The sequence below is a fragment of the Octodon degus genome, unplaced genomic scaffold (assembly GCF_000260255.1).
Source record: "Octodon degus isolate 3935 unplaced genomic scaffold, OctDeg1.0 scaffold00008, whole genome shotgun sequence".
Taxonomy (NCBI): Eukaryota; Metazoa; Chordata; class Mammalia; order Rodentia; family Octodontidae; genus Octodon; species Octodon degus.
Genome location: NW_004524584.1, coordinates 12,602,492 through 12,627,124, shown reverse-complemented (window position 1 = coordinate 12,627,124; position 24,633 = coordinate 12,602,492). Strand labels below are relative to the sequence as shown.

Here is a 24,633-nt window from a genome sequence, read left to right as displayed (position 1 = left end):
AGGAGACGGAGAAGGAGAAGGAGAAGAAATTACACCCAGCTCAGTTTTTTTTTCTCCTTTTAAAAATAGGAGTTGGAAGGCTGGAGAGATAGCTCAGTGAAATAAGTGCCTGCCTGGCAAGCACAGGGCCCAAGTTCAATCCCCGGTACCACACACACACAATAAAGATAAAAATAGGAGTTGGGCCTGATGGTTGGTCATGTAATCCCAGCAGTCTGAGAGGTTGAGGCAGGAGGCAGGAGGATCACAAATTTGAGTCCACACTGAGCAATTTAGCAAATACTATCTCAAGGAATTAAAAAGGGAGGGATATGGCTTAGCATTCTGAAGGCCCTGGGTTCAATCCCCAGTATTAAAAAAAGAAGCAAAGGAGACCTTACATACCTCCTACAGTGCTGTGAGGATTAAATCAGAAACATTTGTAGGGCGTGTAGCTCCCCTGCTGCCCGTCCTATCCCACACAGTCACCTTGCAGAAGCAGCATCAGGAATGTGAGGCAAGTGCAGGGAGCCTGCAGCTGCCTCCCACATCCCAGCCCTGCAGAGTGTTCCCTGCCATGGGGCTCCAGTCCCTCCTGTGGGCCCAACTCAACCAGCTCCACCCTCCTCCGCCCTTCTTCTAGGACTCTTAGGACACACCTTCTCTTTGCACTTACCAGTCTCTTTCCCCTGGACTGCTGTTCTCTTTCTCACACACACACACACACACACACACACACACACACCATCACCATCACCATCACCATCACCATCACCATCACCTACTCCACATCCCATCCTCAAAGTCCTAACCTCAGGTTGTGCAATATCTGCTTTCACTGGGGCAGTATCCTGCTCTCTGCTGCTGCTCAGCACCAAGTTCAGTGCCAACAAACAGCAGACATGCTTGTGACGAGACAAAGCCACAGGCTGGACCTTCAAAGGGGAGGTATCTAGAATTCAGGATAAGGACTGGGCTGTGGAAGAGAAGTGTAAGAATGGTGGCCCAGGCAAGGCAGCTCAGTGGACTAAGTGCCTGCTTAGGCAAGCACAGGGACCAGAGTTTGATTCCTGGTCCCACGTGCCATGTCAGCCCCACCCCTGGGGCGTGCTGAGCTGGCAGTCAGGGTCACACCTGTAATTCCAGCCTTGGGGAGGCTAAAAATAGGAGGATCGAGCCAGAGATATAGCTCAGTGGGGCCGCGGAGATAGCTCAGTAGAATAAGTGCTTGCCTGACAAGCACGAGGGCCTGAGTTCAATCCCTGGTTCCACCAAAAATAAAAAATAAAAATAGAGGATCACTATGAGTCCAAGCTGTGTAGTGAGACCCAGTACCAAATACATAAATGCAAAAAAAACCCAGCAACAACAACAAAAAAAAAAAACGGTAGCCCGCTTATTCCAAGGCCATGGGTAAACTGAGCCAGAGCTGTTTGAAGTCCTTATGCTCACTGTGCCATCCCTGCCTTTCTGAGGTCAGGTGTAAACTCAGGGCCACTCTGAAGACCGTTTTGCAGTGGTGGCCGTGGCCTGTGTCTGTACCATCCAGCCTGACATCCACAGCCCATGTGACACTGCGCAGTGCAGAGTGCCCAACGAGTGCAATCTTCAGTTCTACTTCATGTTGTTTGGTGGAACCAGGGATTGAACTCAGGCCCTTGTGCTTGCAGGGAAGCGCTTATTCCACTGAGCCATCTCCCCGGCCCTCATGTTGTTAATTTAAATTTCAGTGTCCTTATTGGACAGCACAGTTCCAAACTTCCAATCCAGCTTCTGAGACTAGAAGTCAAGGACCAAAGTCTGCCAGCTGCCTTGTGCCCTCTTTAGGTTTTTTCATGTATGTAAAATAAGACAACTGGACTCTGATTTATGAGGGCCTCTTCAGATGGAAAACTGGACTGCAAGATTGCTGGGTGTGGCCAGGGGCAGTAGCGCACACCTTTAATCCCAGGTGTTTAAGCCCAGGGGCTGAGGCCAGAGGATTACAAGGTCAAGGCTAGCCTGGGCAATTTAGCAAGACCCTGTCTCAAAATAATTTTTTTTAAAAAAATAGGGTTAGGGATATGGCTCAGTGATAGAGCATTTGTGTGCCATGTGCCATGTGTTCCATCCCCAGCACCTAAAAAATATGATGAGAGGAAAGGAGAAGGAACTCTAGGAGCTGCTGTCCCTCAGACCAGCCAGGCTAGCAGAGGGCGCCAGGGGGCCGTGGGGTGGTGTCAGAGAGAGAGAGGGTTGAAGAGGAAAGAAGGCGAGGAAGCCTTCCACTTGGCCCTGGCCTTGTGTAAACATCGGACTCTTTCAAGCCGGTCCCTCTGCCCCCTGTGCATGGTCCACTCTGCCACCTGAGTGTCTGGTCCATCTCTACACTAAGTGGGCTTCCCACACACGCAGAGGAGTGTCCCACACTGTGCCCTCTGCCCAGAGTGAGTCCCCTTGTGTGGCCTCCCCTCCTCCTCATGTCACTTCTGCGAGGCTTCACTCACCTTTGCGACCAGCTCAGGACCTTGCCATGCAGGCCCATCATGGTGATCATTTCAAGGATTTTTGTGCAGTTTTGGAAGTCTCCCACCAAAGGCCTAGAAAGATTCCATTTTTCCTCCCTGTGTGTCTCCAGGGCCTCCTCCCAGAAGAGTCAGTAAATGTTGTGGAAAGCAGCAGGCAGGGCAGACAACAGTCTGGTAGCCCAGTTGGTCTTGCCTGGCTCCCAGCCGACGGTGGGCGCTGAGGGCTGGCGTGAGGTTCTCAGCCTCTCAGGCTTATGGCTGGATTCCGACCTGGGCCTCTCATGCAGGGCTGCAGCTAAGATCTCCGATGGCTCCCAGTACTATGTTCTGCTCATCATCACAGACGGGGTCATCTCTGACATGACACAGACCAAAGAAGCGATCGTCAGCGTGAGTCCATGGGGGAGACTTGCCAGGGAGGGGTCACTGCCAGCTCCAAGGACAGGTTGGGGGTTTTGTCCTTCACAAAACCTGCAAAGTGAGCCAACCAGCTTCCTCAATGCTGGCTGAGGACACAGGACTCCCGGTGAGAGGCAAGGGGTCCTGCTACTCCTGCCGAAGCAGCCACAGCATTGCCTGAGTGCCCAGCCTCACAGAATGGTGTGGAGATGGCCAGGTGACATGGCGCTGATAAGAGGTGGTGTCCCAGGGGTGGTGCCTGAGCCTGGGGATGTCAGTCTCCTCCAGTGGGCAGGAGCACATGCCCTTTCTGTCCCGTGGGAGACTCAAAGGATTCTAGGAAATAAACCTGCCAGCTACTCTAGGGAGACACTAGCTTCAGGGCTGCCTGACACACGTGTCCTTCACAAAGAAGTCTGGAGCAAGGCACCTGGAGCCGCAGCCCCCAGATGTGTGCAGTGGCCTCCCTGCACAAACAGCTGCTTACCACACAGCCCTCTCCTGCAGGCCTCCTCCCTGCCCATGTCCATCATCATTGTTGGAGTGGGGCCAGCCATGTTCGAGGGTGAGTAGGGTGGAGGGGGAGCAGGGGAGAGGGGGTGAGGCCAAGGCCTGGGGAGCGGACTGGGTCTGGGCACACAGGGCTGGATGCCACGGGACCACACATGGTGCCCTCTTCCTTTTTTTTTTTTTTTTGGGTGGAACCGGACCCTTGTGCTTGCCAGGGAAGTGCTTATTCCACTGAGCCATCTCCCCGGCCCAGTGCCCTCTTCCTAACCAAGGGAGAGATAGTAACCCTGTCCTCCACCCCTGGGGATGGAGGATGCAGTAAAGGAATAATAATAAATGCCTGGCATGGTGGTACATGCTTGTAATCCCAATGCTTCGAAGGCTGAGGCAAGAAGATTCGCTGTGAGTTCAAGCCCAGCCTAGACTACCTAGCAAGACCCTGCCCCCACCCCTTAATAACTTGTGACAAGGCCTAGCATGCATAGGCCTTCCCCGCAGCCGTTAAGCGCTGTCATGACTGTACGGAGGGCAGCACAGCCTGCTGGAGAGGGTCTTCTCCGCAGCAATGGAAGAGCTGGACGGCGATGATGTACGTGTGTCCTCCCGGGGGCGTTTCGCTGAGCGGGACATTGTTCAGGTAATCCTGACCACAGACCACAGGATGTGGGGAGCCACCCCTTCCCCTGCTCACTCCTGGACCTCAGAACCCATGCGGTGGGCCTGTGGGCCTGTGTCTGGCTGGGGAGGAAGGAGATCTTGCAGTGACCTGAAGCAGAGAAGCACACCGATGCGGGTGGGGGAGGGGGCGCTACGCTCTGTGGCTGGGAGCTTAGTTGTTGGGAGGGCATCTAGACACTGCTGAGGCTGAAGGTAGTGCCAGTGGCACGGACACAAACAGCTGCACTGGAAGAGCACTGAAGCCCGGTGCAGGGTGCCAGGGTCACATGCAGCAGGGTCAGCCCTGAGATAGTTTCATCTATCCATCCATCCATCCATCCATCCATCATCCATCCCCCCATCCATTATTTACTTATTGTCTTGGGATGGTCTGGCTAAGGTAGGTAGTCAGGCTGGCCTTGAATTTGCAGTATGACTGCATCAGCTTCCAGAGTTACCTGGGATTACAGGGTGAGCCACCGCTTCAGGCTAAGAGAGGGTTTTTGCATAAGAGAGTAAGATAGTTGTGTGTGTGTGTGTGTGTGTGTGTGTGTGTGTGTGTGTGTGTGTGTGTGTTCCTGAGGACTGAACCCAGGGCCTCCACACTGAGCTGCATCCTCAGCCCTTCTTATTTTTGTTTTAAGACAGGGTCTCCACCTTGCCCAGGCTGCTGGGCTCAAACTTGTAATCCTCCTGGGCAATTTAGCAACCTACTGAGAACCTGTCTCAGAAAAAAAAAAAAGAGCCTGGGACTGGGGGTGTAGCTCAACGTGAAAGGACCTGGATCAAACCTCTAGCACTCCACCAGCATGGTGGAATATGCCTGCCTATATTCCCAGTACTTAGGAGCCAGAGGCAGGAGGATCACTTGAGTTTAGGAGTTTTAAGACCAGCCTGGGCAACACAGTGAGACCTCATCTAACAACAAAAAAGTAAAAGTGAAGTTTATTTTATTTCTTGAGAAAGGGTCTTGCTACCAAGTTCAGGCTGGCCTTACTATGTAGCCCTCCAATTTGTAATCCTGCCTCAGCTTCCTGAGTGCTGGAATTACAAGTGTGCACCACGACACTGGGCAAAAATAAAATTGTATAAAGGCCAAAGGTGGAGAGAAATATTTGGGACTCACCAGGAATAGCTTCCTTCTTCCTTTTCACTTTTGCCTGCTTTTGTTGACCTTGCTCCCCTGCACCACTCCCTTCTGGTCTTAACCCCTCTCTCAGGGCCTCTACCCCTCTTCCAACTGGCCCATCCTCTCCCAGAGCCTCTTCTTTCAAGGGCTTCTTCTTTCTGCCTCCTGCTGGTCCTGTCCTCTGGCTCCTTTTCCCTCCCACCTCTTCCCTGCCCCCTCTTCTCACTTGTGAGAGACAGACTTTAAAGTCAGGACCATATGAAATTACTCAGACAATGGAGAGAAGAGGATGGCTTTAGACAGCAGGTCAAGGGCAGGAGACAATGGGGAGAAGCTTCCAGAAAGGCAAAACCAAGATCAGAAGCCTGCGCATGTGCATGGTGTTGAGAAAGATACAGGTCCTGGGATATTGTGTTCACATGTAATGGGACACAAAAGGGACAGCAAGATGGGGACTGAAAGTTCTTGCCAGCTGGGGTGCTGAGAGCTGCCAAGGACATTAGCAAGGGCAGTTTAAGTGGACTGTGGGAAGGGGCTGGAGGGTCCTGAGGCTGAGCAGCCCCTGGGAAAAAAGTGGGTGAAGACAAATGTGAAGAACCATCTAAGATTAGGGGAGAGACAAATGATGTTTAGGAGTGAAGGTGAGGACTGCAGGTGAAGCCCCCTCCCCCGGCCACAACCCACACCTTCTTGGCTTCTGCTCCTAGTTTGTTCCGTTCCGAGACTACGTGGACCGCTCGGGAAACCAGGTTCTCAGCATGGCCCGACTAGCTAAGGATGTGCTGGCTGAGATCCCAGAGCAGCTGCTGTCCTACATGCGTACCAGGGACATCCAGCCCCGGCCCCCACCCCCCGCCAACCCCAGCCCAGCCCCAGCTTCAGAGCAGCCATGAGCAGCCCACTCTCCCGTGCCTAGCATTTGCCCCCCTGCTCCCTCCTGCTGAAAGCCAGAGGCACTGGAAACCTGGAACTCACTGGCATCCACGCTGGCAGGTGTGCCTTCTACGCTCCCTGCAGCAGGGCCTGGCACTAGCAGTGCTCCCTACCCTAAGCCAATAATAAAGCTGGTCTTTGCGCTACCTTGTCTTCTGGTCTTCCAGAGCAACATACAAGGCCAGGGCCTGGGTCACCCTGGGAGGCAAAACAAGGGTGGCCTTGTGGGGCTCACCCTTCTACTGTTGCACATTCATGCCACAGCTTGGAGCTTCAAACACCAAAAAATAAGTAGTTGGTGGTGTGTTCCTATAGTGTCAGCACTCAAGAAGCTAAGACAGGGTGACTGTCACATAGTGAGACCCTGTCTTAAAAAAAAAAAAAAAAAAAAAAAGCTCCTTAGCTTCACTATAGCAGACAAGATTGCCAAAGCTCAGGTTGCCCACCCTGGCACAACATGATCTTCGGGAAGATCATTGGCAAGGAAATCCCCTCCAAGATCATTTTTGACAATGACCAGTGCCTTGCTGTCTGTGGTACTGTCCCCTAAGTACCAACACATTTTCTGGTGATCCCCAAGAAACATTTTGCCCAGATTTCTGTAGTGGAAGATGATGTTGAAAATCTTCTTGGGGGACCAGGGAAATAGCTCAGTAGAATAAGCACTTGCCTGGAAAGCGCAAGGGCCTGAGTTCAATCCCTGGTTCCACCCCCAAAAAAAAAAAAAAAGGAAAGAAAGTCTTCTTGGACGTTTAATGATTGTTGGCAAGAAGTGTGCTGCTGATCTGCGGGAGCAATTGTCTGTCACGTTCACCTCCATGTTCTTGGTGGTTGGCAGATGCCTTGGCCTCCCAGTTAAGCATGCTTTGGGGATAATTTTCCCTTTTTTACACAGTGATTAAGTTTGCAAATTCCAGTGTGTTAAACAGTACACTTTTGCTTGTGTATGAAGATTGAAGAATTATAAAAACCTATGTGTAATAAAAGACATCATTGCATGGGAAAAAAAGGAAGAAGAAAAGGGCTGGAGATGTGGCTTTGCATTTGAAAATTTGCTTAGCATTCATAAGGACCTGAGGTCTACCCTAGGGCCACAAAAAAGGAAAAGCTTTCATCAAATCCCCAATGGGGTTCCTGACCTCAAAAAATGTTCACTTTGAGCTGGCGCTCTGAATTTTTTGAATATTTTTGAGTCTTCGCTGTATATGAGACATGTGCTGGGTGCCTTGTGAGTATCCTTTCTCTTAACCCTCATGAGCACCCTGTTAGAGGTTACCTCCATTTTTGTGTGTGGTGCTGTGGCTTGAACCCAGGGTCTCTACTGCTGAGCCACATGTGCAGCATGATCCCCATTTTGGACCTGAGGAAACTTAGGTCCGGAAAGGATAATTTGCTTCCTTAGAAGAACTCATCAGTTTGACTTCAGACCCCAAAATCCTACCCAGCAACATCTTCCCAGAGTGTCAGTGTTGGAGGACTGATATATTAGAAAATGCCTACGGGAGCTGAACTCGAAGCTTGCGGAGATAAACAAGCGTCAGCGCCCCCGCAGCCAAGTCCCCTGCTCGCAGTCGCTAAAGCAGCAGCCAGTTCTGACCTCCCCAGAACCGACAGAATGTTCCGGTCCGCTGCGCACCTGACGCTAGAGGGGAACTTCTCAACTCGCCCACTAGGGGGGGCACCGGCCTCGGAGATTTGGCTCTACCTCCCCACCAGCAGCCAGTAGGACTGCACGCGCCCAAGGACCCGCGACCCTGCAGGGCTCGCGCCTGAAGCCCGCCACGCCCGCGGCGTGCAGCCTCTTAGAACCGCCCACCCGGCTCCGCGCGGCCCCGCCCCTTATCCCAGCCTAGGCCCCGCCTTCCCTCCCGCGCCTCTCCGCCCTTCGCCCAGCCTTACTCGTGGCCCCACCCGCTTCGCGGGCCCCACCCCCGCTTCGCTCAGGCCCCGCCCCACCCCGCCCCGCCCCTAATGGCCCTCCGGCTGCAGCCCCGCCCCGCCCCGCCCCTCACGGGCGGAGGCAGAAACCAGCCGCGCCAGCGGGCGGGAGGGGCTGGAGGAGGGGAGGAGGAGTAGGGGGAGGGGGAGGGGGAGGGGAGAGGGCGGGCTTTTCACGCAGCCCGCGCTCGCCGTCCGTGGCCGCAGATTCGCTACGAACGGCCCGACCACCCCATAGCCCAGGTATGGCGCCCGCGGTCTCCAGCACCCCAGTTCTGAGAAGGAGGCGCTGTTGAGCCCCGCGGGGTGTCCGGGGTCTTTGCAGGTCTCAAAAAATGGCCTCTCGAGGTTCAGCAGGCCGGCGAAAGCCGTGGCGAAAGTGCAACTCTGCGCGCCTGGACGCCGCGTTTACCCTGCGCAGACGCCGTCGCCTCCGCCGCCGCTGCCACTGCCTTTGCCGTCCCGTGTCCGCTGCTTGTCCCTCGCTGCCTACGGGAGCCTCCTTTGTTCCTGCGCCAAAGGCACCAGCCCAGGTTACCAGAAGCTCACAGGACGAGCGGGGGCTGGCTGGGCCAGGACGCTGGGTCGCCGGCAGAATCAGGGCGGCAGAGTCAGCGCGGGAATCGGGAAGCCGGGCCGGCGCGGGGCTGCCGGGTGGGGAGGCGAACTCTGCGACCTCCGGATCAGGGCGTCCTCCCGGCACTTCTTTGCCGCCGGCCTCCCCAGGGGAGTCGAGGCCCCGGCGGGCGCCTCGGCGATGAGCCCGGACTCGAGGTGGCCGGTGAGTGCGGGCCTGGGCGGGGCGGCTCGGCGGGCACTGAAGCCCGGGAACTGACAGTGTGTCGACCCTGCTGCGGGATCCCCTAGGCTGCCCGGGCCAGTGGCAGGACGGAGCCTCGCTTAACTTGCTCCACTTTGACAAAGGGGAAACCCTGCGGCATCCGGGAGAGGAGGCTGCCGGCCCTGGCGCCCCGCCCTCCACTTCCTCCAGCCTGGGGAGCCGGGAGCGGAGATAGCTGCCCAGCCCCCGGGCTCCAGGCGCTCCCCGAGGGCTTGCGGGTCTAAGTTCTCCTCTCAGCCCTGTGCCTGCGCCGCCGAGTCCCACGGGTGCGTTGCCACTTGGGGAGCCAGAGCAGCAGAGCCAGAGCCGTTCACCTGGGACTCTGCTTGGAGAGAGGAGAGCTTGTTTGTATCTCTGGTTGGTTTGTGTTTAAAGACATGGCCACAGGTGGGAAGTAGGCGGGAGTTGACTTGATCGTGTAGCTCTTACGATGTGGAAGGAAGCCCGGAGTTGCTGACTGAGGAGCTGAAGCAGCCCACTGGCTCAGTTAAGCTTCAGAAGAGAGGCGTAGCTGGGTCAGCGTTTATCCTGAACAGGGTAGCCTTAACCTGGAATAGTGCTAAGCCCCTGGCTGAGTTGTTGAACTCAACTAGGCCAAGAGAAATTGGGACAGTCTCTGCCCAAGCCAGCGGCCTGGGGTTTGGTGCCATCTGCTGTCTCCATTCACCCAGGAAGATTGGGGGGTGGGGGGACCAGCCTGGAGCTGAACTTGCCTGGTTTGTCCTGTTTGTACCTGTAAGACCTGGCACTTCCTTAGCACTCAGTTAATGTTGCCAGAATGAGTGAATAAAGAACTTGAATGCTGCTGTCCCTGAGTGAATGACCTCCGCTTTTACTTTGGCTTCACATAGTCAAATCCAGGGCCCAGGGTGAGGCTCCAAATTAAGACCAGAAATGAGCTAATTCTGTTGTCAACTAACCTCTATCGGAGTCTAGGGCTAACTCATTGGTCATCCATTCAGGTTTCTGCCTGAGCTAATAAAAGCCTTCCTTCATCTCTCAGATCCAAATCTGATGGTCCATTCAGCCATTCTTTCACTTTATCTTACTCCTTGAGAGGCAGTTACTCTCAGGAATTGCAGGTTGCTTTGTTTGGGTAGTAAGAGCTATAACTAGTGAAAAAGAGTTTAAAAAGGAAAACAGATAATGAAAGTAGCACGTAGAGTGTCATCACAGAGAACCCGAATTTTATCCTGAAGTAAGTAGGGAGCATCCGGAGGCTTTTGTGTGAGAGACTGATATGATCATTGCTACTTAGTAGAAAGATCAGTCTGGCCAAATGGTGTGAAATTGGGCCAAAGGAGATGAGACCTCAGGCAAGAGGTACCAAGTCCCAGATCAAAGCCATGGTGGAGATGGATTCTGGAGGTACTAGAAAGATGGGCTGGCTGGGACCTGGTGACTGTTACAGACGGAGACCAGAGAGAGTGGGTCTTGGGTGCAGGTGAACAGGAACTCTTCTGTAAAGCTTGTGCTAACTGATCTGTGTATTCCAGATGTGACAGCATGGGGGTGGACTTTGATGTGAAAACTTTCTGCCACAACTTGCGGGCAACTAAGCCACCCTACGAGTGCCCTGTGGAGACCTGTCGCAAGGTTTACAAGAGTTACAGTGGCATTGAGTACCACCTGTACCACTATGACCACGACAACCCACCCCCGCCACAGCAGACTCCACTCCGCAAGCACAAGAAGAAGGGGCGCCAGTCTCGCCCAGCCAACAAGCAGTCACCCAGCCCTTCAGAGGTCTCCCAGTCACCAGGCCGTGAGGTGATGAGCTACGCACAGGCCCAGCGCATGGTGGAAGTGGACCTGCACGGCCGTGTCCACCGCATCAGCATCTTTGACAACCTGGATGTGGTATCAGAGGATGAGGAGGCCCCTGAGGAGGCCCCTGAGAATGGCAGCAACAAGGAGAACACTGAGACGCCGGCTGCGACTCCCAAGTCAGGCAAGCATAAGAACAAGGAGAAACGAAAGGATTCCAACCATCACCACCACCATAATGCTTCCGCAAGTGCCACACCCAAGCTGCCAGAGGTGGTGTACCGGGAGCTGGAGCAGGACACCCCTGACGCCCCACCCCGGCCGACTTCCTATTACCGGTAAGGCTGTGTCTATCTCTCACCCCTAGAAAAATGGCCAAACAGGACTCAGTAGCCAGACCAGGTGACAGGTATCTAGGAGAATGTCATAGACAAAGGATAGTAGAAAAATGTTGGCTGTGCCAAACAGAGGAACGGACCCTCTGGTGGTGGTGCTCACTGCATTGCCACATGCTGGCCCCAATTCAGTCTTTCTAGCCACTCCCCCAGTCTCATAGCTCTCAGCTAGATATTATTCTCATTTCACAGATGAAGAACTCGGAATCCAGAAAGTGTGCCAGACTTATCTAAGTCGCATGCCAGCGGGTAGCTGAACTAAGATTCAAAGCCAGAGCCTGCTGGCTGCAAAGCTGCCCGCACTTCCTATACCAGCAGACCTCATTTTGATGTCCTGGCCCTGTCCATTCCCTCCCTGAGTGCACTTGGGGTACCCCCCCTCCTGATGTCCTGGAGACCATGTCTCAGCAGGCACAGTGTTCCTCTGCCTATCTACGAGTAAAAGACTAGTTACTGACTTTTCAAGGTCTCGAAAGCAGCTTGTGAGTCTGGAGAGGTTTTTTCCACTCTTTGTCCTGTTATTATTCCCACCCTTTAGTATCTTCAGCAGTGGTGCTACTGCCTGTGCTTTGGACTTCTCCAACAGCCCTTTTATTTATCTCACTGTTCTCTCTCCATGTTCCTTCTAAAAGTTACAGTGGCTTCTCTCAAAGTCACAGGGGCACAGTAAAACTACATTCTCATAACCCAAGGTAAATGACAAAGGAGTTGGGAAAATGTGGTGGGAAAGCTACATGCCGAAACTCTAACTCAAGGATTCTACAGAAACCGAATAAAACCTAGAGGCTAGCCTCCAAGCAAAAGGGACATTCTGGTGATTTAGTTAAGGGGCATGTTTTATTATCATCTAATCAGCCTGAAAGATTTTTCATAAATATTTTCATATGAAAAGCAGTTTTTACAGAAGTATAGTCCACATGACGTTAAATCCCAGTTCTTAAAACAAAATCTGAGGCACCAGATGTGGTGGCACACGGTCTGTAATCTCAGCACTTGGAAGGCTGAGGCAAGAGGATCATTGAAAGTTCAAGATCAGCCTGGGCTACAAAGTGAGCTCAAGGCCAGCCTGGGCTATAAAGTGAGACCCTGTCTTAAAAAGACCAAGGAAAAAGTGCAAATCTGGAGAGCCAGGCATGGTGGCACCTGCCTGTAATCCCAGCACTCAGGAGTAGGCTAAGGCAGGAGGATCATCAGGAGTTCAAAACCAGTCTGGGTTACAAAGTGAGCTCAAGACTAGCCTGAACTGCACAGGGAAACTCTGTCTCAAAAAAAAAAAAAAAAAAAAACCCAGCAAATCTGGGGAGATACAAATGGTTAGGCCCAGTATATCACTTCCCTCTCCCAACTGAATGTTCGTCCATCTCTCTCCTCTTGTCCATTCTTTCCCCTGTTCAGCCTGGTTGCATTTCCTTGTGGTTCTCCACTGTCTTCCCCTTTCTGTTAGCACTGACTGCCCTTCCCTCTCTCCACAACTCAGACCTCTTTCCAGGCCTGTCTCTCCTGCTGGCTCTTCAACTCTGCTAGGCAGTTCCCTGCCCATTCAGCTCGTGATCTTCCTCCCTCCACTCAGAATCACTCTTTTCTTGGGGATTAGACCTGCAGCTGGTATGTTGCAATCAGCTGTGAGGTATGTCGAGTTTAATCACCATTGTCAGCAAAGCTGCCCAGGCTTTGGAGGAGATTGACTTTGTTCATAAATTCCAGAAGCACCGAGGCCGTCCCTCCAGTAGAGCACTGTCTCTTGCTCCCTTCTCACGTGCTTCTCTGAGGGGGCGGCAGAGTGGTGTGTCAACTGATGCACCAGAATTGTGCATGACACAGCCTCCCTCATCCGCGCTGCAGCCTAGAGTCTAAGAGCCTGTGGGAGTGTGTTATGTGCTGCCACATAACGTCGCATGTGTTGTGGCAGAGGAAAAGATGAGACCAGGTGTTCAGGAGAGTTGGTGCAAAGCCTGGAAGGATCCAGATGGTTCACACCTGCCCTTTGTTCAAAGAGCGGAGGTTGCAGTCACCCTGGGGGAAAAAATAAAGGACAACATTCTTTTCTTTTCCGTGCTAGTCCAAAATGCTTTTAAGATGCACAACATCAAGCGCTATCCCTGATTGGCGAATTGGGTGTGATTTCTGCCTTTGTCCTCAGCCTGGAGCAGAGGAGGCAGACACATAAACAGCTGCACTGCACGGCAAGGTGGCTTAGGGCCGTACAGAGGCTGGCAATAGTTGACATGTACTGAGTACTTGTTTAATGCCAAGCCCTGTTCTCAGAATTTACCCATATTAACTCATTCCCTGCCCACAACAGCAGTGTGGCATAGGTTTGACTTAGCATCACCACTTTATCAATGAGGAAACCAAGGCCCAGAGGCTTAGACTGCTACCTTACGTAGGTCCAGATAGGTTTGGCTCAGAGTCTGCAGCTGGCCTGTCCAGGGCTCATTTCTCATATAGCGAGAAAAGAGTAGAAATGTCTGTAACATTTTGTAGGTCCTACAGTGTGCCGCTTGATTTACAATATTCTTTTTTTGTGGTACTTGGGTTTGAACTCAGGACCTTCATCCTGATCTACATCCCCAACTATCTTCTTATTTTTGAGGCAGGGTCTTACTAAGCTGCACAGGCTGGGCTCAGACTTGCAGTCCAACTGCCTCAGCCTCCCAAAGTCTCACCCCACCTGAAAGGACATTGATTATTCTAATCCCATTTAATCCTGATGGTATCTTTGTGAACAGATAGTATTCTTACTCTATCATGAGTAAGACTGAGGTCACAGCAGGAGAGCGACTTCCTAAAGGTAACAGTGGCAAAGGCCGGCTTCAGTTCCAAGTATGTCAGAAGCCAAAGCCCTATTTTTCCCACTGGGCTCTGCAGTTTATAGTACCAGAGGCCGGGCTACCTAGAGCATGGTGAGGGTGGGAGCTGCAGGCTCTGAGTCACAGGCACCTGGTGTAATCCCTGCTCAGGCCCACTGGCCTGGTCAGTTTGCAGGGAAAAGGTGGGAGCTGAGGGCTCAGCTAGATGCCAGCTCTACCTTTCCATGCTTTGTGACCTGTACTTCATTAACTTCTCAAAGCTTCTATTTCCTCACTTCCAAACAAGGGTGTAAGAACACTGCCCGTGTGGCTGTGGTGAGCATGAACGTAGTGACGTAGCATGAGGCTCACAGTAGCTCACAGTAACTGGCCTGCGTCCACAGCATGTGTGAGCCGGGCACAGAGCCAAGTCACTACATTTGTTCCTAGCTGCTGTGTTACCTCCCAAGGCTATCTGGAGAGCAGACAGAATGCCTAGGGTCTGCCATTGGAGGCTACAGAGTGAAGACCCATGGCGGTTCTCTTGGAGGCCCTGCCACCCTGTGCTGAAGTGTCATTCTGCACTGCGGTTGTATTTCTGTCCTAGATCACTTGCCTGGCATGAATGGGGCCCTGAGTTCAGTCCCTGACTGTGCGCCACTCAGGACATTCTTTTTTAGTGGTTCAGAGGTTGAACCCAGGACCTTCATGTTGAGGGACAGGATGGGGTGGGGCATAATGTGATCTTCAAAGATCTCCTTCCCCAACTCCTTGCTCTATCCACCAGATGACCACAGTGGGTCCCAGCTGCCCCACCCTGCTCTCTTTAGGAATCTGGCTGAGTCTCTGTCCCCAACACAATTGTCACATGTCACTAGGATGCAAGCTTTGAAGACAGGTCTGCTCTGTCAGATCTTCAGTCTCCTTCCTATAGCCAAGAATGAGTATCATGTTGGTGGTAACATGTCACGTTAGGTGATGTGTCAGGCACAGGTGTAGAAGTGCTTGGTGTCAGATGTGACTCCTGCCTGTGAAGGAGACAAGTGTCACCCGTGGGCTGCTGAGCTGCCTTTGTGCACTGCAGGTACATCGAGAAGTCTGCAGAAGAGCTGGACGAGGAGGTGGAGTACGACATGGACGAGGAAGACTACATCTGGCTGGATATCATGAATGAGCGGCGGAAGACGGAGGGCGTGAGTCCCATCCCTCAGGAGATCTTTGAGTACCTGATGGACCGGCTGGAGAAGGAATCTTACTTTGAAAGTCACAACAAAGGTGACCCCAATGCCCTGGTGGACGAGGACGCTGTGTGCTGTATCTGTAATGATGGCGAGTGTCAGAACAGCAACGTCATCCTCTTCTGTGACATGTGCAACCTGGCCGTGCACCAGGAGTGCTATGGTGTCCCCTATATCCCTGAGGGCCAGTGGCTGTGCCGCCGTTGCCTGCAGTCTCCTTCCCGTGCTGTGGACTGTGCCCTGTGCCCCAACAAGGGTGGTGCCTTCAAGCAGACGGATGACGGGCGCTGGGCCCACGTGGTGTGCGCCCTGTGGATCCCCGAGGTCTGCTTTGCCAACACAGTCTTCCTAGAGCCCATTGACAGCATTGAGCATATCCCTCCAGCTCGCTGGAAGCTCACTTGCTACATTTGCAAGCAGCGTGGCTCCGGGGCCTGCATTCAGTGCCACAAAGCCAACTGCTACACAGCCTTCCATGTCACGTGTGCCCAGCAGGCTGGCCTTTACATGAAAATGGAACCTGTGCGAGAGACAGGTGCCAACGGCACCTCCTTCAGCGTCCGCAAGACAGCCTACTGTGACATCCACACTCCCCCAGGTTCTGCACGCCGCCTGCCTGCCCTGTCCCACAGCGAGGGGGAGGAGGAGGAGGAGGAAGAGGAAGAAGAAGGTAAGAGCTGGAGCTCAGAGAAGGTTAAGAAGGCCAAGGCCAAGTCCCGCATCAAGATGAAGAAGGCACGGAAGATCCTGGCTGAGAAGCGGGCAGCAGCACCTGTGGTGTCGGTGCCTTGCATCCCGCCACACAGGTGAGTGGGGAGTAGGTGGGGTGGAACAGCCTCCTGGGAAGGAATGGACAGCCTGAGTGGAGAGGCTAGGCTGGCTTACCTTGCTCCTGTCTGTTTACTGCATAGAAGTGTAATAAATTCCAAATGATGTTATCACTGATAAGTGACCCAGCTTGTACTATGTGAAGAGCCAGGGAGGTAAACTTTTACCTGGCTGACCCAACCAACAGGTGTTGGCAGCCTTTATGTTGATAGTGGAGTCAGTTTCATTAGGAAGAAAGCAGGGACAGCCACAGTAGAAAAACATGGGCTGACTATGAAGAGAGAATGAAGAGTGGGGAAGGGAAGGCCCAGAGGTTGTAGAGAGGTGAGGGACAGTACAGTGGTAGCATGTTGCTTAGCATGTGTGAGGCCCCAGCTTCCCTCCCAGCACCAGCAGCAGCACCAGAAAAGTCTGAGTGAGGTGCTGCTCCTGGACTGGGACCTCCAGTTACCTTTAACTCTCCTGTTCTTTGGTTGATTCACTACAAGTTTTGGTTGTACCCTTGTAGTTTATCTTCACTTGGTCTTAGCCAGATGGCCAAGAAGTTATATGTGCTTTACCTCCCAACCTGTGAATGGGCATCCCATGGCTGGGCAGTGCCTTAGATTATGTTGATTCCAGCAGTCTTGAAAGTTGAACCTCCTGATCCTGGTGGAGTCAGGCAGGTTAGGAGTGCTTGGTGCTGGGGACCTGATGCCTGTCCTCTGCAGTGCCACTGATGGCCATAGTCGTTGTCCTTTGTCTTGACCCTGAGTCCCAGGCCTTTTCCCCAGGAGAGTGGTCCCTGTTCATCCCCAGGTAGGAACTCTCCTGGCCAGGGCCCCTGCTCTGAGGGAATTGGGACCAGCAGGTAGTATTCTCTTTGTTCCTTGGCCCTAGGCTTAGTAAGATCACCAATCGGCTGACCATCCAGAGGAAGAGCCAGTTCATGCAGAGGCTGCACAGCTACTGGACACTGAAGAGGCAGTCCCGGAATGGGGTCCCACTGCTGCGTCGCCTGCAGACACACCTCCAGTCCCAGAGGAACTGTGACCAAGTCGGGGTACTATGTCCACCCCCCATGGGCTGTGGGAACTGCTCTCCCTGTCAGAGCACGTAGGCTGTTTCCTCTGTTACACTGGCCCTCCCACAGGCTCCAGGGATCTGTACATTATCAACTCAACAGAAAGGCTCTGTTCCTCTGAGTTCATTCATTTCCTTCCACAAACACAGTGAGCCTTCACTTTGTGCCAGGCCCTAGGTACACACAGACAAGGGACTAGCAGTAAAGTACTGGGTACCCTGCTTGGGTTTGCACTGCCTTTCACCCAGGCTCCCAGGTTCCCCTCACTCCTGGTTCTATCCTCAAGCTCTCATTATCTCCTGATCCCCATTTGCCTCTACAGAGAGATTCTGAGGATAAGAACTGGGCCCTTAAAGAACAGCTCAAGTCATGGCAACGGCTCCGGCATGACCTAGAGCGAGCTCGGCTGCTGGTAGAACTGATCCGCAAGCGGGAGAAGCTCAAAAGGGAGACGGTGAGTGCTGAGGCCAGAAGGAATAGTAGGGCTGCCCTGGCTGGGAATTACACTCAGTGCTGGACCAGTGTCTTGGTGCACTCTCTGCAGTCAGCCCACGGGAGGCCCAGAGTCACGGGAGACATAAACAGACTCCCAACTTAGTGAGCCTGGAGTTCATGCTGGGAGTTTAAGGGCGGGGAAGGCCTGGCTGGCTGGGACCTTGGAGAAAGTGGGCCTGAGTGGGCAGCACCAGCAATGGCAGCTCACCTAGGCTGGCTGGGACCATCTGGACCTGTGCCCGGGTCTGGCCAGGACTGGCTGATCACGCTTTTTCATGTTAGATCAAAGTCCAGCAGATCGCCATGGAGATGCAGCTTACACCTTTCCTCATCCTACTTCGAAAAACCTTGGAGCAGCTCCAAGAGAAGGACACGGGCAACATCTTCAGCGAGCCGGTCCCTCTGTCTGAGGTAACCGAATTGGACGAAGTAAGAACCCCTTCCCTTCACCCCTCCTTCTTTCTATTCTCCCAGTTGGACCCCCACTGCAGGTCTGGGCCAGGGACTATCTGGGGACCCTGCAGCGAGGGGCTGGTGGCTCCTGGGAGGATAAACTAGAACCACATGTGTCACCTGGACTCTGTCCCTATCACACCCCAAGGGCCCCAAGGGGAGGTAGTCTGCACTCCTCCCTAGAGACAGGGACTGAGTCTGCCAAATGAATAATCCAGGGCAGGAAGACGCTTTGGGGGTACTGAACCCTAGGCGGAGAATTTAGAAGGCTCAGCACCTAAAGAACCAGCTCCGAAGCCCTAGGTCCTGACTGGCAGACTCTTCTCTCTAAAAGGTATAAAATGAGAGGCCTAAGACAGCTCCCTTCTTGTAAATTTTGATGATAGATAAAAAGAGCAAGAGGAATACACGGTGGTGGTTTTTCCAGAGGATTCCTCTAGACATTTTCTCACTGAAGCCTCCCATAGCTTTATGAGGTAGATTTGCCTATATTTCCATCATCATTTTCTAGGAGAGCAAAGTAGGTCCAGAGAGGTTCCATGACTTGCCAGGGTCACACAGCTTGTGACTGGTACAGTCAGGGTTAGATCCAGCTTTCCTTTCCCTTGCACTATATGCCTGCCTCTGACTGGTGGGAGGAGGTTGCTGGATGCATCTCAGGGGTGTTTATTAGCGAAAGCATTTGGGGCATGAGAACATGGCTCCACTTAGACACCTACCCTGCCTTCCCAGGTCCCTGACTACCTGGACCACATCAAAAAGCCCATGGACTTTTTCACCATGAAGCAGAATTTGGAGGCTTACCGCTACTTGAACTTTGATGATTTTGAGGAGGATTTCAACCTCATCGTCAGCAACTGCCTCAAGTATAATGCCAAGGACACCATCTTCTACAGGGCAGCAGTACGGCTCCGCGAGCAGGGTGGTGCTGTGCTCCGTCAGGCCCGGCGCCAAGCAGAAAAAATGGGCATTGACTTTGAGACGGGCATGCATATCCCCCACAGTCTGCCTGGAGATGAGGCCCCACACCACACTGAGGACGGTGGGTGATAAGTCGTGTGCACACGTAGCCCGATCCCAGGAGCTTGCCAGGATTGCCCCCTGAGTGCAGGCAGTACAGGCAAAAAGCAGGCTGAGCAGGGCACACTGCACCCCTGGAAGCTGGCCTGGGCTAGGGAATGGCATGACCTGCATTCTATATCCTATTGTACAGTGGTGTATTGGAGAAGCCAGGGTAGGAAGAGGGGACTGGTTTTTTTTTTTTTGTTTGTTTTTGTTTTCAGCACTGGGGGTTGAACTGGGGACCTCTCACTTGGCAGGCAGGCACTTATGCCATTGAGCTATTTCCCTGGCAAGAGGGGACTTACTGCTCCTGTCCAGGTCCACGACATTGGGCTGCCCCAAGTCTGACCCGTTCCCCTCAACTCTCCTCTAGCAGTAGAGGAAGAACGACTGCTCCTCCTGGAGAACCAGAAGCACCTGCCGGTGGAGGAGCAGCTGAAGCTGCTGCTAGAACGGCTGGACGAGGTGAATGCCAGCAAGCAGAGTGTGGGCCGCTCGCGGCGTGCGAAAATGATCAAGAAAGAGATGACAGCCTTGAGACGGAAGCTTGCCCACCAGCGGGAGGCAGGACGAGATGGGCCCGAGCGGCACGGCCCCTCCAGCCGGAGCAGTCTGATGCCCCACCCAGCAGCCTGTGACAAGGATGGCCAGACAGACAGTGCCACGGAGGAGAGCAGCAGCCAGGAGACAAGCAAAGGTCTGAATCCCATAACAAATGGACCCCAGAGCAAGTCACATTTGGGCTCAGCAGCAAGTACTCAGCCCTGCCATCCCCCAAGCAGAGATCTCTCTGTGCAGCTAGCTGCAGTCTTTCCTCGGGTCACAGGTGGGGGCTGGCCTCTTAGCTTCCTCTCTGGCACTTGTGTGAGTTCGTGTTCCAAATCTCACGGCCCCACATCATCTCCCCTCTAGCTGGAGTAACTGACTCTGGACACCTACTCTTCTTACATCAGGCCCCTCACCAACTCTCCTTCTCTCTCTCTCTGCTCCAGGCCTGGGTCCCAACATGTCCTCAACCCCCGCACATGAGGTGGGCAGGAGAACCTCAGTTCTGTTCTCCAAAAAGAACCCGAAGACAGCTGGACCGCCCAAGAGGCCGGGCCGGCCCCCCAAAAACCGGGAGAGCCAGATGACCCCCAGCCACGGAGGCAGTCCTGTGGGACCCCCCCAGCTCCCCATCATGGGCTCCCTGCGTCAGCGCAAGCGGGGTAGGAGCCCCCGGCCCAGTTCGAGCTCAGACAGCGACAGTGATAAGTCCACTGAAGACCCCCCGATGGGTGAGCCTTCCCATCATCACCAGCCCCGGAGAGTGTAGCACTGCCATTCTTCCTGGCATGTCCCACTGTCCCTCCCTTTCCTGTAAAAGGTAGAGCTAGAAGGGCCCTTGGGAACCCTTTTGTCCCATCCTCTGAGTAGTTGGGAAGATGGAGGCCCAGAGTCCCCTTGGGGCCTCTTCCATTGTATCACTTTACCTCTCCTCCTCTCATTTTCTCAGGGATCTCCTGCCCTTTAAATCACTTGTGTCCTGAGGCCTGTAACTGCCAGAGCAGCAAGGGGCAGGGCGGGGCTGAGGCCTGCTGTGGTAGACACTGCCCAGAGCTAGCTGCTGGCCACATGTATAAGAATGTTGCAGCCTAGAAGCAGAACTCAAGCTCTTGAGTCCCTCTCACCCCCATGCTGTCCCTGATTGGCATCTTCCTGACCGGTTTCTCCCTCCCTCCCCCACCAAGACTTGCCAGCCAATGGCTTCAGCAGTGGAAATCAGCCGGTGAAGAAGAGTTTCCTGGTATACCGCAATGACTGCAGCCTTCCCAGGAGCAGTTCCGACTCCGAGTCCAGCAGCAGCAGCAGCAGCAGTGCCGCCTCAGACCGCACCAGGTACCAGCCCTGCAGATGGAACCCTGTTCCTGCAGTTGCCTATCAGTCCTCTCGGGCTTTGGCTGTCAAGTCAGGTGGCTCAAACCCAAGTGTCTTCGCAAAATTAATAGCTTAAATCAGTGGCACTGTGATAGAGAGTCGTCCTGGATTAAGCTGATGATCTAATTAGAACAGTGTGCTGTGGTACCTAACAGCCTCAATTTGACCTACTGATGTATTGTAGCCAGAATAATGAATTAAAAAATAGGAATCCATTTATTTCTCCAAAAAAAAAATAGGAATCCAGATAGGCCACATAAGATTCCCAGTCCCTGTATTCCCATCAACACCAGAGTGTGTGGCGGTCTTTATGCAGGCCACATACTACCTCACCTCTCTCGCCCATCTTCAGATCTCCAACCCAGGCCCAGGGTGTGTTGAGTTTGAAATTCTTCTTTCTCATTTGCAAAAGCATAGACCTCAGGCAGGCCTAGAGGAGGATGAACGCGTACCTTGCCATTTCCCCTTTCTTACCTCCCTTTGAGCCAAGTTCCGACTTTCTGTTCTCAGCACCACACCCTCCAAACAAGGCCGGGGCAAGCCCTCCTTCTCAAGGGGCACATTCCCAGAGGACAGCAGCGAGGACACCTCAGGCACTGAAAATGAGGCCTACTCCGTGGGCACTGGCCGCGGCGTGGGCCACAGCAGTAAGTACCCTCACCCCAAGACAGGGATGCTGGGGACCCGGTGTCAGGGCCTTGCCAGCGCCCCAGCTGCTGATCCACCCCCTTTTTCCCTTTCCTGTGAAGTGGTGAGAAAAAGTCTGGGCCGGGGAGCCAGCTGGCTGTCGGAGGATGAGGACTCTCCCTTGGATGCTCTGGACCTAGTGTGGGCCAAATGCCGAGGGTACCCGTCATACCCAGCTCTGGTAGGCTGTGCTTCTCCACCCTACCCCTTCTTAATGCCAGCCACAGACTCCCCTGCTCCCTGCTGGGCTGTGGCACACAGGCTTCTTCAGGAGACAGACTTGGGCAGATGCAGCCTCAGGGTACTCCTTGTTGCCCATTGTTAAGTCTCTGCCTCCTCTGCCCCTTTGGTTCGGGAATGATTCACCACAGGAAGAGACCAAGGGCCAGCAGTAGAACCCTAGCAGCACACGTGCTCTTCTGTCTCCACCTGAGATGTAGTCCCCAAACTCAGGTGGGTGTGCACTAGAGAATGAACTGAACCAAACGGGACTCATGTTGCACCCTCAGATCATTGATCCAAAGATGCCCCGAGAAGGTATGTTTCACCACGGCGTTCCCATCCCTGTACCCCCACTGGAGGTGCTAAAACTCGGAGAGCAGATGACCCAGGAAGCCCGAGAGCATCTCTACCTGGTTCTCTTCTTTGACAACAAACGAACTTGGTAAGGAAAGAAGGGAGCACTTTGACTGATGCAGCCCCATGTGGTATGGGGGCAGACTGCCAGCAAACTCCAGTGGACAGATAGGCTACCACAGAGCCCCAGGGAGGGCTTCGAGCACAGCCTGCACACGGGTTATTTCAACCCAGAATCTGACATAGTGTGTGGACAGGAGCTGACAAACAGTGGTACCTAGAAGCCAAAAGAACTTCAGTGACTGATAAATAGTGGGGTTGCTCCGCACCTAGGCTCAGCTTCTAGATTTAGGTTTTTTGCTCCTGCTCCCCAGGGGAAGAACGCAGATAAAGTTAGCACCAGCTGGCATATGGTGCACACCCGTGGTCTTAGCATTCGGGAGACTGAGGTAGATTTCTGTGAGTTCGATGCCAGCATGGGCTACATAGTGACTTCAAGGCCAATCTGGCCTACATAGAGAAGATGAAATTAAACACACAAATAAATCTAGCATGAGTATTTAGCCTCTAGCACAGGTAGAGTAAGGGGATACACACTTATAATCCCAGCACTCAAGATACTGAAGTAGGAGGATTGTCGTGAGTTTGAGGCCAGCCTAATCTGCATAGTGAAATGCTGTTTCAAAAAGAAAAAAAAAATTCAGGCTGTAAATTCTTATTTTTGTCACATGTATGTAATCTTGTTAGTTTCCTAAAGATGCTATTCATTATCCATAAAGTCTGATAAGAGCCCATGGCACAGGCCATCCATTCCAGTTAGGTCAGAGCTGCTTTTTGCATCAAAAAATACCCTGTGGTTATTCTCTCTCTAGCGTAACCGTTGACTGAGTGCAGTCTCTTGAGAACAGGGGCCTTGATTCTTGGTCTCCATCCCTCCAGTGCCCAACAGTCTGGCCAGTGTGGGTGCTATAGTTCAGGCTGGCCTTCAACTCACTGTGTAGCCCAGAATGTCCTTAATCTGTCAGTGATCCTCCTGTCTCAGGCTCCTAAGTGCTGGGATTATAGGTGTGTACCACAATCAGCTTTGAAGGTATTTTTGAATGAATGAAGTGAGGAAGGCTGGCCTTAATTGTCCCCAAAATGATTTATTTGATCTTCACTTTGTCCTCTAGGCAGTGGCTTCCCAGGACTAAGCTGGTCCCTTTGGGCGTAAACCAGGACCTTGACAAAGAGAAGATGCTGGAGGGCCGGAAGTCCAACATCCGCAAGTCAGTACAGATCGCCTACCACAGGGCACTGCAGCACCGCAGCAAGGTGCAGGGTGAGCAGAGCAGCGAGACCAGTGACAGTGACTGATCTGCCCAGCAGAGCCCAGCCTTCAGAGCCCCGTGTCTGGAGTGGCACCGGCCTCTGCACTCTCATTCCTGGTCTTGGGGCCAGTCTCAGGGGAAGCTGGGTAGGGGCGGTCCCTCCTGCCTTGAGTGCAGCTGGACTGTACAGAACACTCCAAGGACCCATGGCAACTCAGTGCAAGGAGAGGGGAGGTCCCGTAGGTCAGAAAGAGCTCCAGAAGCCTCAGGGCATGGTCTCGCGGGTGGTGGGCCACCACTGACCCCTGTTCATGCCAGGAGATTCCACAAATGCCTAAAGGCCTGAGGCCACTGCTGGTGGAGGGGAGCAGGCATCCACCCAGCCTAGCAGTGGGACTGTGTCTGTCCGCCTGGAAATGGGGCACTAGGTGACCCCCTCCCCTGCTACTGTAAATAATGTAATTATCAGAGAATTTAAATTATTCTCATTTGTAACTGCGTTTCCGGGTCGCGCCAGAGTCATTTGGTACTAAAAAAAGACTGGGGCCTGTCCCCACTTTCCTTCTCTTTCCTGTAGATTTCCCCCTACCTCTCAAACTGGTTTGTATTTATTTCAAAGGAAAAAAAAATATATTGATTCTTAGAAAATAAAATAGTCTACTTATTTGTTCCTGCCTTCTACAAGCCCTCAAAGGGAAGGCTGTGCCCAGGACCAGTATGTGATTGGGCCCAAGTGGTTGCTGACTGCTGTGCTAGTTATAACACACAACAGCTGGGTATGGTGGTACATGCTTATAATCCCAGTGGTCTGGGAGGTTGCAGCAGGAAAATATCAAGTATGAACTTGGCCAGGGTAACTTGGACCTCAGCTGGAGATGTAGTTCAGTGTCAAGTACCTGGCTTCAATCCACACACACAGAAAAGATGAGCAAATGAGCTGCCATTTGGAGCGGCACCTACTGTGGTAGCACCTTTAGACAAGGCGGTTTCATCTGACCCCTGTAGTACTCATGGAGTGGTTAACAGGCCAGTTAGCTTTACAGGAAGTCTAAGTGCCAGCATTTGAGCACAGATCCATTAGTCTGCAAAGCTGGCCAACTGCCAGATGAGACCACTGCAGATTCCTCTGGGATTTCAGTGGCCTTGAGTTCTTTTTTTTT

At 53.1% G+C, this 24,633-nt stretch overlaps 2 protein-coding genes across 11 annotated transcripts in view; both read left to right on the top strand.

Moving 5' to 3' along the window:
* Cpne9 (copine family member 9) overlaps nucleotides 1-6,244 on the top strand; it is a 12,179-nt gene extending 5,935 nt beyond the window's left edge. The window contains exons 5-8 of the mRNA XM_023704188.1: nucleotides 2,774-2,876; nucleotides 3,393-3,450; nucleotides 3,959-4,032; nucleotides 5,889-6,244. Coding sequence (XP_023559956.1) covers nucleotides 2,774-2,876; nucleotides 3,393-3,450; nucleotides 3,959-4,032; nucleotides 5,889-6,074 — 421 coding nt within the window. The 3' untranslated portion in view covers nucleotides 6,075-6,244. The remainder of the gene's footprint in view (nucleotides 1-2,773; nucleotides 2,877-3,392; nucleotides 3,451-3,958; nucleotides 4,033-5,888) is intronic.
* A 1,966-nt stretch (nucleotides 6,245-8,210) lies between these two features.
* Nucleotides 8,211-24,137, top strand: Brpf1 (bromodomain and PHD finger containing 1). 10 transcript variants are annotated; one of them, XM_004625045.2, is made up of 14 exons: nucleotides 8,461-8,833; nucleotides 10,390-10,998; nucleotides 14,929-15,888; nucleotides 16,790-16,952; nucleotides 17,296-17,427; nucleotides 17,751-17,879; nucleotides 18,654-18,963; nucleotides 19,360-19,680; nucleotides 19,976-20,260; nucleotides 20,714-20,861; nucleotides 21,411-21,547; nucleotides 21,650-21,768; nucleotides 22,097-22,251; nucleotides 23,336-24,137. In XM_004625045.2, the coding sequence occupies exons 2-14, from the start codon at nucleotides 10,400-10,402 to the stop codon at nucleotides 23,517-23,519; spliced, it is 3,642 nt and encodes a 1,213-aa protein (XP_004625102.1). In that variant the 5' UTR covers nucleotides 8,461-8,833; nucleotides 10,390-10,399; the 3' UTR covers nucleotides 23,520-24,137. The 10 variants fall into 10 exon arrangements, with proteins under 10 accessions (XP_023561283.1, XP_004625102.1, XP_004625100.1 ...); XM_004625043.2 differs by having other exon boundaries at nucleotides 17,751-17,897; XM_023705525.1 differs by having other exon boundaries at nucleotides 19,357-19,680; nucleotides 23,336-24,100.
* The last annotated feature ends 496 nt before the right edge of the window (nucleotides 24,138-24,633 follow it).